The sequence below is a fragment of the Oryctolagus cuniculus genome, chromosome 11, assembly GCF_964237555.1.
Source record: "Oryctolagus cuniculus chromosome 11, mOryCun1.1, whole genome shotgun sequence".
Lineage (NCBI taxonomy): Eukaryota > Metazoa > Chordata > Mammalia > Lagomorpha > Leporidae > Oryctolagus > Oryctolagus cuniculus.
In genome coordinates, this window is record NC_091442.1 from 88,627,590 (window position 1) to 88,644,649 (window position 17,060).

General features: G+C 33.8%; 1 protein-coding gene across 1 annotated transcript; it reads left to right on the forward strand.

The window, feature by feature from the left end:
- The first annotated feature begins 1,834 nt into the window (after window positions 1-1,834).
- Window positions 1,835-15,392, forward strand: NTS (neurotensin). Its single transcript, XM_002711375.5, has 4 exons — window positions 1,835-2,023; window positions 4,251-4,312; window positions 10,715-10,939; window positions 15,050-15,392. Exons 1-4 carry the CDS (start codon window positions 1,951-1,953, stop codon window positions 15,200-15,202), a joined length of 513 nt encoding a protein of 170 aa, XP_002711421.1. The 5' UTR covers window positions 1,835-1,950; the 3' UTR covers window positions 15,203-15,392.
- Window positions 15,393-17,060: the final 1,668 nt, after the last annotated feature.

Below are 17,060 nucleotides of genomic sequence, written 5' to 3' on the forward strand. Positions count from 1 at the left end.
ACATCTAAACTAATTTACACATTCTTCCCTTTTACTAATAAACTACTATCAAGCATTTTAAGTTGATTGTGCTTGCCATTCAAAAGCAGAGAAAAAGATTTGAACATAAAAGAATACATAATTTATTTATTCATGAAAGTGGCTTTTAAAAGATTTTATCACAAAGATGCTTTGAAAATGAGGAAAAGGAAAGCAGAATACTCAAAAATTCTAACTTTATCAGTTAAACAAAGTCGTTTATACTGTTATTGCGCCCCCTAATGGTAGCAAAGCAAAAAATCCATACTTAAATATATTTTCATGTCTTTCCTAATTAATTATCCTTTTATGAAAATTTCCCCCAGGTGAATAGTGTTCAATACTGTGCTATATGTAGGTCCACAAAAAAATTTTTAAAACTAAAGGTAATAAAATCATCAGCTGTTATTCAGTTCTGGAGCATTAAATTCCATAAATGACTCCTAATTCTTAAATAATTATTGTCTGGAATTAATCCCTTTTCACAAATTTATGGTTAAGAATAGAGAAGTTAATCTCATAAACATATACTGTAAAATAGAGATCAATTTTCTATAAGGGGAAATACAATTTTTCTCAATTGTCACTACTTGATCGATTTATATATTTAAAAATTAAACAAGTCTCAAACAACTTTATCTTTAAATATTCACACCCATAAGAGTGCTGCCTTTTCAGATTACTCCATGTATCCTGAAATAGCTAATGTAAGAAGATAGCTTCATTCCAAAAGGCATTTTAAGCAATTTTCCTCTGAGAACACAGACAAAGAATGAGTATCACTGCAACTCATGGAATACGTGAAGACTTTGCTTTAGAAATGGGACTTTGGTGGGTGGTGGTTACCTGGGTTTGCGTCCTCTCCCAAAGTGCAGTCTCATTACAGAGAACTGTAACAGGAAAGAATGTTGATGCAGTCGTGAACATCAGTGAGGAGGAAATTTTATGAAGAATGAGATATGACCAAGAATGAATCCAAAAAGAGCAGAGTAGTGTGGGCAGGAAAAAATATATTAAAAAAAAAATCAGTGGTAAGTCTATCACCTGCAAACACTTAAGTAACAGATAGCTAGGATTTAGAAATACAATAGTGTTTTTCTAAGACAATCAACCAAAAGTCAGGATAAATATTTCAGCTATTTTTCCAATTACTTATATTAAAATCTTTAATTTGTTAGGAAAACCATCCTATTGGAAGTATTCCTCTTTCTTTTTGTTCATGTTCTTTGTGTTCTCAAATCCTTGGATTTTAACTTATTCACTGCTTATATTCCTTCTCCTACTTTGTATTATCTAAAACATGTAATAGTTATGAAATCAAAAAAGATTTGCTTGGGAGATTGGGTTACTAAAAAATATACTCTAAGTCTTTAAGAAGTTCCAAGCCAAAAGGCTCACTAATTTGATGCATTCATTAATCACGGAGATTTTGTTTAAGTATTAGAAATAACAAATCTATGTTTCACAAAATCAAAATGACAACTTCTTGGAGTGGGGAAATGAGAGGAAATTGGGAAAGAATGGTGCTGGGGGTTCTCGGCTAGCACATAGTATATGAGAGTGTTTTTGAATGACTCGTTCTGTGCGTCAGAAATCCTGAGTAGCAGCAGCAATTAGGGAAGATCGTCACATTCACTCAAGCTTTATAAGTGGGGGAGGAGAGTGGGGGCCAAGGAAAGGGGGAAGAGGAAGTGAGGAGAGGGGGCAGGGGTAGAGATGAAGGAAGGGCACATCCTGCAAAGATAATCCCTGTGCAATCATGACATCATCCTACTTACATATATATTTATATATATATAGGGAATGGTCAGAGCATCTCTCACAGTTCACTCACTTTCGAAGCCAGCTGAAGGCAACAGGCGGTGCTAGAGAGAGCCCTCTTCAGCGTGTTTCTGAGTTACAAGGACTTGGCTTGCTAGAAGGCAGAAAGCAATGAAGGCAGCAATGAAAATCCAGCTGGTATGCGTGATGCTTCTGGCTTTTAGCTCCTGGAGTCTGTGCTCAGGTAAGCCCAGCTGCAATTCACAACTCCCTGAAATGATTTCTTTTTCATCCCTTACAGTGTGCTGCTACTTACGTTAATGTATCCAGGGAGAAGAATCCTCCCCCAACCCTCTTTATTCAGAATTTGCTTTTGGTGATGGAAACTGTGTATATTGTCGTCTTGCTCTGTCTTTATGATTACAAGAACTGAGAGTGTTTTTCCCCTTTTTAAATATGCAAAGTAATAAAAGGGATTTCAAGGAAACAATGCATGCTCCCCTTTGGAATGCAGCCACTACAGAAATACAAGCAGGCATGCATACAAACACACACAAACTTTAAATTAGGTTGGTCATTCTCTAATGAGAAGTATGGAGGCGGTGCCTGTCAGTGTTCAAACTCATCATTAAAGTTCATTCCATTCACAATATTTTGCTCTCATCCTTAGACATTTTCTTGAGAAGCAGTGGTCTCTACATTTCTTACTCTTGTCCCAGAATTAATTTTTTAACTTTGTGTGTGTTAGGATAAAGTGAAAATTGGTAGTTAATGAAAAAATGAAGGAAACATTATTTGTAGAAAAATTATTTCTTGAAACACACAAAAAAGAGAGCAAGCCTTTTATGAGAATACATTACATATAGTCTATGTATTAAAAGTCATGGTATTAATATAATTTTTGAATTATTTGCATGACATCAAAGTTGATTCAAAATGTAATTGGAAAATTAGTAATCTTATATTAATAGAAATGATTAAGCCTTATTGTGTTTTCCATTAATGAGAAGCTACACATTGTTAACTATCTGCCCATAACTCACTTTGAAATAAGATATCAGTATATAGGAGTAATATGAAATATAATGATCACAATATGCTTCAATTACTCCATGTAAAATAATTGAATGATCACAGCAAAGTGGAAAAAACCTTAGTATTTAAAGACAATAAAAATCATTTAAGTTGGTTATGTTTTTATAGCACATGGATATGATGATATCTAAATGTTTAATTCAAACTCAAGGTTTTTTTAAAACTATGAAATTAAAATCTAGCACCAGACATAAATATGATTTATGCAAAAGTTTTCATTTCTATAATCATTAAAATGACAGGTTAGTTTTACAAATCTTTCTATGTGAAATTATTATTTTACCTAATTGTTACATGAGATTAAAAGTATATTTAGAGCATATTGTTAAACACTGTGTCTACTTACTCTTCATACTATTTGCTGTAGTAAGTCAAAATTTATGGGGATTTTGGTGTACACTGTGCATCAGTGACTGGTGGAATTTGTCATTCCTTTTGAAAAACCAACTGCATTTCTAACAAATAGGAGGAAAGGACATCAAGTGTGATTTAGTTCCTAAGAGACAATTTTACAAATGCTTTCTCCAAGTGTGATGCTTCTTTTCAGTAACAATATCTAGTACAAGGAAGAGAAAAGTATTTTTATCCTCTACTTTGTCCTATATCAAAGAGGTTAATGAATATGGATGAATTCACTTTGCTATGGTGTTTGATAACTTATTTCTAATACCATGTAGTATTTATAATTTTTTTCATTTTTGAAATATTTATTAATGGAAACTTTTAAAGAATATCTTAAAAATTTGAGATATATTTTCAACATTATTGTGCATATGTTGATAGACAGCTCCACTTTAGCTTAAATAATTTCTTTAATTGCCTGTGACAAAATTGGTAAGTGCATATAATCCCAAATTCCTCTTTAAAGTACATAACAATATTTCAAAGAATGCTTTATAAAATAGTATCTTAAGGTAAATAAATCTCAGTGTCTTAAAATTATCAATAAGCAATTCTCTTTGAATTTGTCTTGAAAAATTTTGTTGTACTTACATTTTCCAACATGCATATTTTTATGTATGAAGACTATTGCTGATAACAACAAGGTACTGTAGCATATTTGATCTAACCAAGTGTCAGACAATATAATCAGAATTTTACTCATGTTCGGAGATTAAAAACTCCAAATCATGAATATCTTTATTAGGAAATAATATGTGCTTATTTTCTTAGAAGTGCTTCTGTTCTTTGAGCCTGTCAGCCTAAAGTAAAATCACAATCTACTTCTTCTGAATACTATTTGAAGGAGAATAAATACAGGAAATGGACACTAAGCTAAGACTAAGTTTTATTTGACATGAATCTAAAATCTGTAAATTACAATATAGTTGTATGTTGTGACTTTGTAGTAAACATATGGTTTTGATTTTACTCAGATTCTGAAGAGGAAATGAAAGCATTAGAAGCAGATTTATTGACCAATATGCATACATCAAAGGTAACTTTTTCTTTCTTCTAACCTAAGGTTGAAGAACATTTGAACTTTCATTATAAACATGGTGTCCTTTCCTTACAGTAATAATTTCCCATCAAGACTGAAGGGTTCCTTGGGAGTCATTTCCCTTTTTGGACAACTTTTTAAATTCTCAAAAGTTAAGGTGTGGATGTGACAGGGAAAGAAGCTATAGTGACTTTTAATAACCATATTTCAACTTTAATGAAGTAAACATTTATAATTTATATAGACATATAAATGTATTTAAAGATATTTGTTTGCATTCCTATTACATTGTGTATGATAAAAGGGATATTGACCTTGAGTTAAATACAAAAATGGAAACTAAATGAATGTTTTGCCTTTTTTCATTATGTTAGGAAAAACAAAATGGGTTTCCTAAATTAAAAATGAAAGCTCATGACTACCCGAGAAGCAAATGTGGTAGACAGGAAAGGGCGAAAGATGAGAACAGTAGTATTGAGCTCTAATCCTCAAACTGACAACTATTTGGTCTCAAGCAATTGGGTTAGTTAACATTACTTATTTTGTTTCCTTATTTTTAAATGCAATGGTTGTAGTTCATGATATCCTAGAAATTTACAGGTCCATAAGGGTTTTAAAAAATGTTAACTTTACTTTTTATTGCATGTCAGTATTTAAATTCTTCCTATTTTCATCTGTACCTACTTAGTACATTTATGAAACTAAATGCAACTTTGTCTCATGAACCTGATGAATCCTCTCCAAGAATTCTGAAGCCAACTTTTCTGGTTCCCAACCTATACTTAGCAGAAAATCTCCCTTGGAATATGATACCATATAGTATTGATTTACTTGGAGTGAGTCAGTGTGTATCTTAATGTATGGTCAGGACACAGCTTCTCAACAAAAAGATGTTTCTCAAGGAAAAACAAATTTTGCAGTGTGGGAGTTGAGTGGCGCAATCATTGTTACAGCACTGCTGTGCCAAGGGTGAAGACTCAGCAGATGCTGAGGTGGAAACGTATGTGCTCACAACTCCTGCCTTATCCTGAAACAAGATTCCAATCTAAATGTTAGAATCTCAGTTTCTCTTCCCTAATGGGGTCATCTTGTTCTAGGCACAACAATCCTTGATATACAAGTAAGACTGAGTTTTGTTTAATAGTAAATATGGAGGAAAAACTAACCCTTTTTGTGTGCAAGAACTTTTTCTGTGTGTGTAAAAAGCAACAGTTTTGACAGTGTAGGGCACTGTTATCATAAAGCTAACAGAGACAGGTTCTACAAGGGTCCTTGAAAGACACTTGGGAAAATTTAAGAACACACAGATTTTCATCATGGCCATATTTAGAAAAATCGATCTAATTGAAACCAAATACTACCATAATTTGGTAGATCTCATATCAGGGGTGATAAAATTTAATTTCTCATTGAAACAGTGTACAAATATATTTTAACTTATGATAAGAGATCCTTAGCTTTGCACTCAGAACAGCAATGGCTACACTTTTTTCAGTCCAAAAAATGAAAACAATCAAGTTCATGGTCTTGGTTAGAAAATAGGTGAGAATAGAAAGCCTTGGTGTCTTGATATAGACTCCATTTCTGAAATTATAAGTGTACATTGGCATATAAAAGTTCTAAATAATCTTGAAAATAGGATATAGATTGAAGAATGCTAGATGTTTTGAAAACATGTGAAAATGGAGGGTTTTAATTTCTTCCATGAGCAAGATGTTGCACAGAAAGAAAATTGATTCTACTATATAGAGTGGTTTTGTTTTTCTCTATAAATAAATACACTGTATGAGTATTAACAGAATAGAATTTTTTTTGGCTTCATCTGATCTCTAAAGCAGATTAAAGAAAATAATTAAATTCCATTGTCACCTTTGAGATAGTAAGATATGACGTATGATAAGTAGGTATCCTGAAGTACTATTATTCCAATTTTGCTGCAAGGATGAACAAAAACTTTCTTCCTGATTTTTAAAACAAAATCATTTTCTTATTTATTTGTTATTCAATAATTTTTGCTATATTCACAGTTTTACACAAATGAAATCTCTAGAGTTGGGACTATTTTAGCCAAATTTACTACATTAAAATTTTACTAGCAATAATATATTGTACCGTTTTCTTAAAATGGAAGCCAAGAGAAAGAATTTAAGTGTTTTCCCCACAAAGTAATAATACAAAATTGAAGGGATACATGTGTTTACCCTGATTTGAACATGATATGGGATATAAATGTATTGAAACATCACACAATACCTATAAATATGCACAAGGGTTATATATCATTTAAAATTTTAATTGAGATATTTGACGTTAGTGTGAGGAAAATTCCATTATTAAAAGCTTCAAAAGTTTTAACTTTCTTCTTTTAATTTTATAAGTAGAATATCTGAGTGATTACATTTTGAAAATAAAACTGTTTTGAGAGTGAAATATTGTTATTGAAATATGGGCTTTTCCTCCACCTGTGGCACTGGTACCCTGGGTTCTAGTCCCGGTCGGGGCGCCGGATTCTGTCCCGGTTGCCCCTCTTCCAGTCCAGCTCTCTGCTGTGGCCCAGGAGTGCAGTGGAGGATGGCCCAAGTGCTTGGGCCCTGCACCCCATGGGAGACCAGGAGAAGCACCTGGCTCCTGGCTTCGGATCCGCCAGCGCGCTGGCTGTAGTGGCCATTTGGGGGGTGAACCAATGGAAGGAAGACCTTTCTCTCTGTCTCTCTCTCACTGTCTAACTCTGCCTGTCAAAAAAAAAAAAAAAAAATGAAATGATTGGCTCATTTTCTCACCTATGAACAAGCATCTCATACTTGTGTTCACAGATACTTAAACCAGGCTTTCAAAGGTCAAATTAGTTTAGGGAACATTGAACGCTCTATCTGGCACTACTGAAAAGTCACAGTGAATATCTGGTTTGCAAAAAGCTCAGAGACACTTAAAATTCAGGAAAACTTTTGATTTTTTTCAAATTCATTTTCCACTTTACTCAACAGTGGAACTCTTTCTCTTCTTTACCTTTTTTTTTTTTTTTTTTTTTTTTTTTTTTGTCAGTGAGTGCAGAACTAATGTTCTAGGAACAAATTTTGGAAAACACAAGACAATATCTGTAAAGAGTTTTCCAAAGGTAAATTTATAGTATCCTCTGAAGTGTAACATTATAAGGTGTTGCTGTCACAAAATGGGAGCATATTGTCTTTAAAATATACTCCAATAACAGAAAAAGTTAAACAATGCTGGATAACCATATTCAAGGGTATAGTAGAAAGGATTTCCGAGCCAACTGAAAATATTATAGTGAATATTTTTATGTTAGCAGCTTAGTTTCTTTAGGGTGACATATTCATCAAACGTTATGAACATTTACAATTTTTACATGTGTTGCCAAAAACAACTTCCTTTTTCTTTTAAAGATTGATTGATTGATTTGAGGGTCAGAGCTACAGAGAGGGATAGACAGAGAGAGAGAGAGATCGTCCATCTTCTGGTTCACTCCTATCTGCAGCTATCAGGGCTAGGCAAGGCCCAAGCCAGGAGCCAGGGCCTCCTTCAGTTTCCCACAGAGGTGGCAAGGGCCCAAACACTTGGTCTATCTTCTGCTGCTTTCCCCAGGCCATTAACAGAGAGCTGGATCAGAAGCGGAGCAGCCTGGACACAAAGTGCAGCACCACAGGCTGCGGTTTTTTATCAGCTATCTCACAATGCCGGCCCCAAAAACAGATTTCAAGAAGTTAAACCTAACCCTGAACCACAGATGTTTAGGATTGGAGTGCCTTGTTCCCCATGTCATTGTTACAATTGAATGTCGTACATATAAAGTCTTCAAATCTGATGGTAACCAGACTGAAAATTACTCCACATATTTCTCTTACATGTTTGCTTTGAAGGAGTGATTCCATAATTTTTCTGCTTCTGTTACTAATGCAATATTTTCAATTTTTAAAGTATTTTTTTGAATTGGGGTAGTTACTCACTTCTTTTTGAAATCTTTTTTAAATATTTATTTGTATTTATTTGAAAGAATTACAAAGAGGAGAGACAGACACACACACACACACATTGAGAGAGAGAGAGAGAGAGAGAGAGAGAGAGAAGTCTTCCATTGCTGGTTCACTCCCCAGTTGGCCACAAGATCCGGAGCTGCGCCAGTCCGAAGCCAGGAGCCAGGAGCTTCCTCCATTCTCCCATGTGGGTGCAGGGGCCCAAGGACTTGGGCCATCTTCCGCTGCTTTCCCAGGTGCATTAGCAGGGAGCTAGATCAGAAGTAGAGCAGCCAGGACTCAACTTGGGACCCATATGGGATGCCTGTGCTGCAAGTCTGGGCTTTAATCTGCTGTACCACAGCACTGGCCCCTCTTTTTGAAATCTTAATAGTTGTGTTAAGGATACTAAAATTTTGTGCCAGTTTTTTCTACATAGATTGATTTTGATTGAGTTCAGGATGCTGTATGTTTCCATAGAGATATTGGTGATTTACACATTTCTGTATTTAAAATCATCTTTGTCTTTATGGAAATTGATTTAGAATCTGCTAAGGTTATCACTCCTGGCTTGTAAAATAAATTGTCCTACATTTTCACAGTAGTTTATTTTATTCATATTAATCTATCTGGATATTGCTTGAAAATAACACATCAAAAAAGTTCTAACTAGGGACTGGCTTTACATCACAGTGGGTTAAGCCACTGCTGGCGATACTGATGTCCTATATTGGAGTGCCAATTAAAGTCCTGGCTACTCAAGTTCTGATCCAGATACGTGCTAATGTGCCTTGGAAGGCAGAAGAAAATGGCCCAAGTACTTGGGCCCTACCACGCACATGAGAGATCTGGGTGGAGTTCCTGACTCCTGGCTTCGGCCATTCCCAGCCCTGTCTTTGGGTATTTGAGGAGTGAACCAACAGATGGAAGTTCTGTCTCGCTCTCTCCCTCTCTGTTATGTTGCTTTTGAAAAAACAGACATATAATAAGTCTTTTTAAAAGGTTATAATCATATCTGCATGTAAATATCTCCATAGATAACTGTCCCAAAATATTTGAGATGCAACCTTTGCTGTATACAACACACAAACATGCACTTGGGTCCGTTCTGGAACATTATATTCTCTTCCTTTAGATTTTGTGTTTATCCCTGCACTATTAATTCACCCCTTTGATTACTGTAGCTTTCAAATGCATTTTAACATTTAGTAGAATAAGCCTTTCCTTGACACCATTTTTCTACATCTTCTTGGTTGTTCTCACTCGGTCAAACCTTTATAATTATTCTGCCAAATCCCATTCTGCAACTTCCAGGATCCCTGTGTTTTCCACACTGGAACACTGATTTACAATTACATTGTATTTGGAGAGTAGTTCAGAAAAAATATAGCTTGATATTATTATAATTAAGCCTGTCCATAATGCCCTTGTGTTCATTTAAATCTCTTTTTTAGTCTTTGAGAAAAAATAATATTTGTGCCCTTTGAATTTTTTGCTCATTTTGAGTATTTCACTGCTAGGGGATTTCCTACTCCTTGTTTTCTTATTGGTTATTGTTGATATGGAGGAACATTGTTGATCATGGTTAATTATGGTTTTTAACAAGACCTTATTAGAGGGGCCCAGCACTGTGGCACAGCAGGTTAAAGCCCTGGTCTGCTGCATGGGCATCCCTTATGGGCTATGGCCTGGGAAATCAGTAGAAGATGGCCCCTGCACCCACATGGGAGACCCAGAGGAAGCTCCTGACTCCTGCCTTCCAATAGGCGCAGCTCCGACCATTGTAGCCATCTGCAGAGTGAACCAATGGATGGAAGAACTTTCTTTCTGTTTCTGACTCTGACTCTCTGTAACTCTGTTTTACAAATAAATAAAATAAATCTAAACAAAGGCCTTATTAGAAAATAAATTCCATGAAATATTATAATTATAATTCACAAATAAATTGGTCAGCTCTAATGCTTGCATGACAGGTATTAATGTGAGGAATATGTTAACAGCCTCACACTATTGTAATTGTCCAAGTCTATTAATATCATTTTAGTTCTTGCTGCATTAGGCACTAAGCTGGAACATAATGAAAAGCAAATTATATTTTTTGAATTTTAGTTTTTTCATCTCTGACATGTGTAGACATATATATGTCTACTGGCCACCATCTATAATATCTTACTTTCATATATAATTGTTGTGTATATGCATGTATGTATGTGTGTGTATGTGTGTCTAACTCTATTATGTATTCTATTATCCAGAGAATGCCAAGAATTTAACTTATGACATGAAGTTATTATATCAGCAATACTATATTTATTAGGCTAGAGTAACAATTAAACTCCAAAATGCCATGAATTAACTTAATAGAAATTTATTTCTTACTCATATTCCACAAGTTTTATTTCAAATAGTTGTTTTGCCTTCTGTATTTCAGATCACTAAAGCAAGTGTTCCTTCTTGGAAAATGACCCTGCTCAATGTTTGCAGTTTTGTGAATAACCTGAACAGCCAAGCTGAAGAAACAGGAGAGGTTCGTGAAGAGGAGCTTGTTACAAGAAGGAGATTCCCTACCACTTTAGATGGCTTTAGCTTGGAAGCAATGCTGACAATATACCAGCTCCAAAAAATCTGCCACAGCAGAGCCTTTCAACACTGGGAGGTAAAACAAAAACAAAATATGAATATAATTATATGTAAACTAGTTAGCTCTCATTTGTATTGATTTTTTATCCCAATCATATCATAACAGGAAGAATCACGAATATTAAAGAATAAACCATGTGCTGAGATCAATATTCCTCCAAATCTTCAAAGAGTTCTTACAATATTTGGAGTTTAGAAAAAATATTTTATCTTAAATCTTAAAAAGGGATAGATTTTAAGGCAGATTTGATCCATATGCTTTATTATGCTTAAGTGGATGACATGTTTTGGCAATTTTTGATGTTGGTGGTGGTTGTGGCATGTCTAAGAAATTTAAGGAATTCAAAACGTTTTCTTAGAAACACAAAGTCATGTGTTTACTTATCTACAAACAAATGCAAGATGCAAAGTGTTCCAAATAAAACCAGAATAAACACAAAAGATTTTATTTGCATTTGAATATATTATGCAAATAAAATACACATATACATATGCATACAATCATTTATATAAAACATATGATAGGGAGATATATCCCTTTCATTTCATTTTTTAAATTTATGCAAATAAAATACACATATACCTATGCATACATTCATTTATATAAAACATATAAGATAGGGAGATATATACCTTTCATTACATTTTTTAAATTTAATTTGTATTTAAATACATTATGCAAATAAAATCTTTTTGTAATTTGTAAAATATATATGATATATATTTTTATCATTCCACTTTTATCCAGAACTCTTTGATTTGTGTTTGTTTATAAAGAAAAATACATGACTCTGTGCATGTGTTTGTAGTCCTATTTTAAATGTTTGTGAATTTCAGGCATTCTTAGCAGCTAAACTAGGTTCACTATAGCCACGACAGCTAAGTTTCATCATACAGAACTACAATGAGAAACTGGGTGAATAAGTTGTATTAAGTACTATGCTGGTACTCACCACATTTTATTTGAGAACGTGTGTTTGGAAAATTTCAAGAATCTTTGGTGAAATTTGACTTGCAGTTAGTGTTATATCTTAATGTTAGCCGTCGCAAAGCACACCGGATACCGGAGTAAGGGAAAGGGTTTATTGGGGAACACCCTACAGACCGGAGTGAAGGGGCGGCGAAGGAAAAAGGGAGAAGGAGACTATAAAAGAGAGAGACAGAGAGGAGGAGACGAGACAAGAGAGTGCAGGAGAGAAGGGCCAAGAGCCAAGAGCCCAGAGGAGGAGGCTAGAGAGAGGAACAGAGAGACAGCAGGAGAGAAGGGGCAAGAGAGCACGTGTGCAGGAACAGGCCCTTTTAAAACTTTGCCTGAGGGCGGGCAGGGAAGCAGGAGCAGCGAATCTCATTAGGATGGGGGTGGAGCCTTGCTCAGGTAGCTGGGCCATGCGGCCACCTGGCTACAACTGTGCCAGTTTCCTAACAGTTAGTTGATGTATGTCCAGAGCCAGTCATCTAGAACTAGGTTGTCTGAAAACAATGAACAGTTCTTCCATGGGTTCACATAATGTAAATGTGCAGAACCAAATATATGAGTAAATGCGATAAGAAATTAATTAACTAGAATATTCTACGCCTACCCTGAAGAATATCCTGTTAGTGAAAAAAAAAAAAAAGCAGGTTCTGTAAGAAGGTAAATATAATGTTTATTCATTACAGAATAAGAGTGACTTACACGGAGACTCAACACCAAAGATTTTTGATGAATATTGGGAAGTGTTCCAAATTAGTCACATTCTAGTGAGAATTTATGCATTTCATGCGAGTAAATTTTCTTTTATTGCAACACATTAAACTTACTGGCCCAAAAAGGTTTTTTTGGTAAGCAGGGATACATTTCTCAAGTTGTAAATTCTTGATTTTGAATAGGAGTGGTTACAAACATCTTCAAGAAGGGTACTACTTCAGTAAAGAGGGCTACTGATCAATTCAAAGAAGGACATTTCTTGGACAAGATAAGGAATGTAGAGATAAAGAACAAAGGATTATGCAAGGTTGCCCCACTTTGTTAATGCAAAATAGACCCATTGTGCACATCACCCAAGTTAAACTGATCTGGCAGATAAGACTTATCTCTCTGGACACTAGGACAGGTTTCAGAAAGTGTTGCCCTTGAATGCTTTATAGGTATTTTAAGGGCAATTTGCTTTCAATCTCCAGCCATCAGAGTTATCTATATTTTTATTTCTGCCTTGTAAGTGTTTAGATTTTTAAAATAATTTATTTTGTTTAAGGAATACAACTTCATTCATTTAATATATACAGATTTGGGAACAAGATGCTTCCCCCTGTACCTTCCTCCCACCCATACCCCAACCATTCTTCCTCCTCCTTCTTCCCTTGCCATTCTTATTTTTCACAGTGATCAATTTTCAGTTTATTTTTATACTCATAAGATTAGTCCTACACCAGGTAGAGAGTTCACCTTGGTTATCTATATCTTGTGATTTCCAATTAAGTATCTGACAGTTTCAACAGTTTTCATCCTTATACACTCAAATGTGTTCCATTCCTGAGATACTAGTTCTAATTTCATTCTCTTTTCTCCTACTAAAGACATAATTGAGCATGGCATTGTTAAAGGCATACTTTTAAATATGTTATAGCTTACCTTTAAAATAAATTATTTTCAAAATTAATAGCTTAAAGATTATTCAAAATAAAGCACTACAATTTACTGCAGTAATTGATATATGTTGCTGTAAAAGATAAGCTAGACTATTGGAAAGATATGAAAAAAAGATGAGTCTAAAAAAATGCTTTAATAGAAAATAGAAATTTAAATTTTCCCCCAAGGGGAAACACTTCTTTTAGATCAACCTAAAAGAAAAATTTGCTTAATGTTTTTGTATTCTGAATTTATACCAACACAAGATTTGAGGGTGACATGCTTGCTGGTATAATGAACTTACTCCTGACTACCACAGATATCCTGTGGAAAAGATGAAATGCAAGCAAAACTTCTAGTGTTTATTCTAGATGGCAAGCAAAAAGATGTTTTCCAGATGAAAAACCAAAAAGGCCAGTTTTAATTTTACTTGCTGTGCTAGTCATCCTTTAATTTCAATTCCAGTTAAATGGTTTAATCTTAAAATATTGTTTAGGCCAATAAAACATAAATAATACCAATTTTGACATAGGGAAATGTTAATTATGTGCGATTTATCCAAAAGAAAAAGACTCTCAATACACTCTTATGAAGACGAATCAAGTGAACATAAGATTGGAACTTTTTCTATTCTGAATGTTATTGAGTGATTTAAAAATAAAACGATAATATTATTCTGAGCATAGAGCATAGTACAAGTAATTACAGACTATGCACAGAGGAACTAAAGATTAAGAAATGAGATTGTCTGACAGTAGCTGTTTTTCTTTCTCTGAAATTGAATAGCTGTGGGCTAAAATAAAGTACTGTTGTCAGGATTGTATGCACATGCATTATAATTTAAATGCCAATATTAGTTGTAGTGACCCCAAGGCTTAGAAGGCAATCACACTCCAAAGAGATTTTAATCATTTAAACATAGCTTTCATATATGTCGATTTCTACAATGAATGAGTAGGTTAAGAAGAGCAAGAATTCTTTAAGATTGAAAATAAATCCAAGTCAAGTCAGTATTTGACTTACTTGTATGCAAAATCCTGTTACTTTTACAGCCAAACTTGATTTACTAGATTCAAAACTGTGTTTGTTGTGATATATATATATATACACACATACACACACACATATATATAAATATATAGTTCTTACCATTTTGTTCTCTCCATCATAAACTCAAGGATGAAAAATACTGAGATGTCTTTTGGTGTGTCCTTTCAATTGGAGGGATTAGTGTTATGTTCTCAAATATATGTAAGTTTCTTGAAAAGAGTTAGCTTGGTGAACTAGGAAGAACCCTGAATAGAGAACTCGAAAGACCAGATTCTGATCTTATCACAGTTATCAAGTTCTTTGTAAAACTTAAGAACTGTTCCTTGGCAAAACAATTTCTTTGAACCTCATGTACCTTATCCATATGTACCTTGCCACCTAAATAGCAATGTGATTTAATGTAGGAAAATCCTTACAATGAAATATTTCATTTCTGTAACTTTTAGTTTTGTTCTCTTTATATTATAGTTAATACAGGAAGATATTCTTGATAATGGAAATGACAAAAATGAAAAGGAAGAAGTCATAAAGAGAAAAATTCCTTACATTCTGAAGCGGCAGCTGTATGAAAATAAGCCCAGAAGACCCTATATCCTCAAAAGAGGTTCTTACTACTACTGAGAAAATCAGTATTTCATTTACATGTGATTGTGTTTTATCATTCTTTAAACATCAAATTATATTTGTGTGACAATGTGACAGAGCACAATAATTTTGTCTCTTCTAAAATTGTGGTTTATTGAATGTGACTTTTCTGCATTAATTTAAATTGGACTAAATGTTTTCAAATAAATCTAGATCTTGAGCATGATGTATCGTGTATAATTGGAGTAGCTATTAGTTGAGACATCCATATAATGTTTTGTAATTTTGCAAAGCACATTATGAATTGTTTAAATAGTCAAAATATTTGACATTTTACATCAAATTATAAATGATACAGCAAAGAGCTACAGCAAAGTCTGGGCTACATATCATTAACCAAAAACAAAGTAATAGTACCTCTTTTAGTATTTGACTGAATGTTTTATTGGATTGGTAGAAATTTGCTCTTTTCAAGACTTACTTACGCATCTCCCAGATGTAGCAAAAGTGGTTGTGTAAGATAGAACCATATGAAAGAACAATTAATGAACTATTGTTAACTATGCCTATCTTAATGAATGACCTTCAGTTGAATTTTTTGTCTGTTAAATGAACTTGATAGCTAATAAAAAAAGATAACAAGCCATCAGAATCATACATTTTTCTGAAGATTTGCTTCCATTACAAGAGTTACTTTTATTAATGTTTCACCCTCTTTTCACATTGATCCAATAAGTGAAAGATTTGTTTTTAACTTCACTGAGGTATTATGTGACTAATATTTTTTTTCCAAATTAGGAGGGTACATTTGTGGCAAAAAGCTATTCTTGAAGCAACTCCTCCTAAATTTATTTTAACATAATACTTGCAATCGCATAAGCCATCACAACATTTATATTTCCCCATTTACTCCCTCAACAGAAATATGAAAAAAATTGGAAAACAGAAGAAAGACTAAAAAAAAGAAAGTTTAGGATATCAAAGTACTGTAACACACCTACCGAAGGTGTGGTCTATGCATAACAGAAATATCAGAGGGGAGGGGAGAAAGAAAGGAACAAAAGAAATATTTAAACCATAATGACTGAGAATTTCCCATGAACTATTATCAGACAGTAAACTACAAATCCAGGAAACCCAGGAAATACTAATAAGGACAAATGTCAGGAAAACTATACATAGGGATATCATTTTCAAACTACATAAAATCAGACACAAAGGAAGAATATGGAAAGAAGCCAAAAGGGAAAACTAACCTCACCTATAGAGGAGCATAGATAAGAATTAAATCAGATTTCTACTCAGAAATCATACAAGCAAGGGGAGAGTGAAAAGTTCTGAGAGGAAATAAAACTCACCAATATAGAATATTATACCCTGCAAAATTATCCTTCTTAACTAAAGGATAAATAAAGACTTTCTCAGGTAAACAAAAATTAAGGAAATCTGTTGCCACTAGACCTCCCCTGCAAGAGATATTAAAAATAGCACTTTAGACAGTGGGGGAAATTATAGAAGTCAGACACTAAGATGTGCACAAGAAAAGAAGAGAATGGGAGAATGAATAAATGCAAATAAAACAAGAACTATTTGCTTAATTCTTAATTGATCTATCAAATGAGTTTGTTTCAAGTAAAAGCAGTATCAATGTGTTTGATTATATATACAAGTGTGCATGTATGTGTATTATATATAATAATATAATATTATATATATTGCATCCCATAAAGACATTTTAGTTAATAATGGGTCACATACATAGTAGTTTTACCATAAGATTATACAATCTAGTAATATCATAGTCATTTTAGTTTGTGTTGGCATTCTGTATGATGGACACACAATGAGAAAATCATATAATGATTTATTTCTTAGAACATATCTCCATTGTTAG

What these genes read in the sequence shown, in the direction of transcription:
- NTS (XM_002711375.5), top strand. Translation starts at nt 1,951, where the DNA reads ATGAAGGCAGCAATGAAAATCCAGCTGGTATGCGTGATGCTTCTGGCT. An exon ending in CTCCTGGAGTCTGTGCTCAG is followed by an intron (nt 2,024 to 4,250) that starts GTAAGCCCAGCT and finishes GATTTTACTCAG; the next exon opens with ATTCTGAAGAGGAAATGAAA. An exon ending in CCAATATGCATACATCAAAG is followed by an intron (nt 4,313 to 10,714) that starts GTAACTTTTTCT and finishes TCTGTATTTCAG; the next exon opens with ATCACTAAAGCAAGTGTTCC.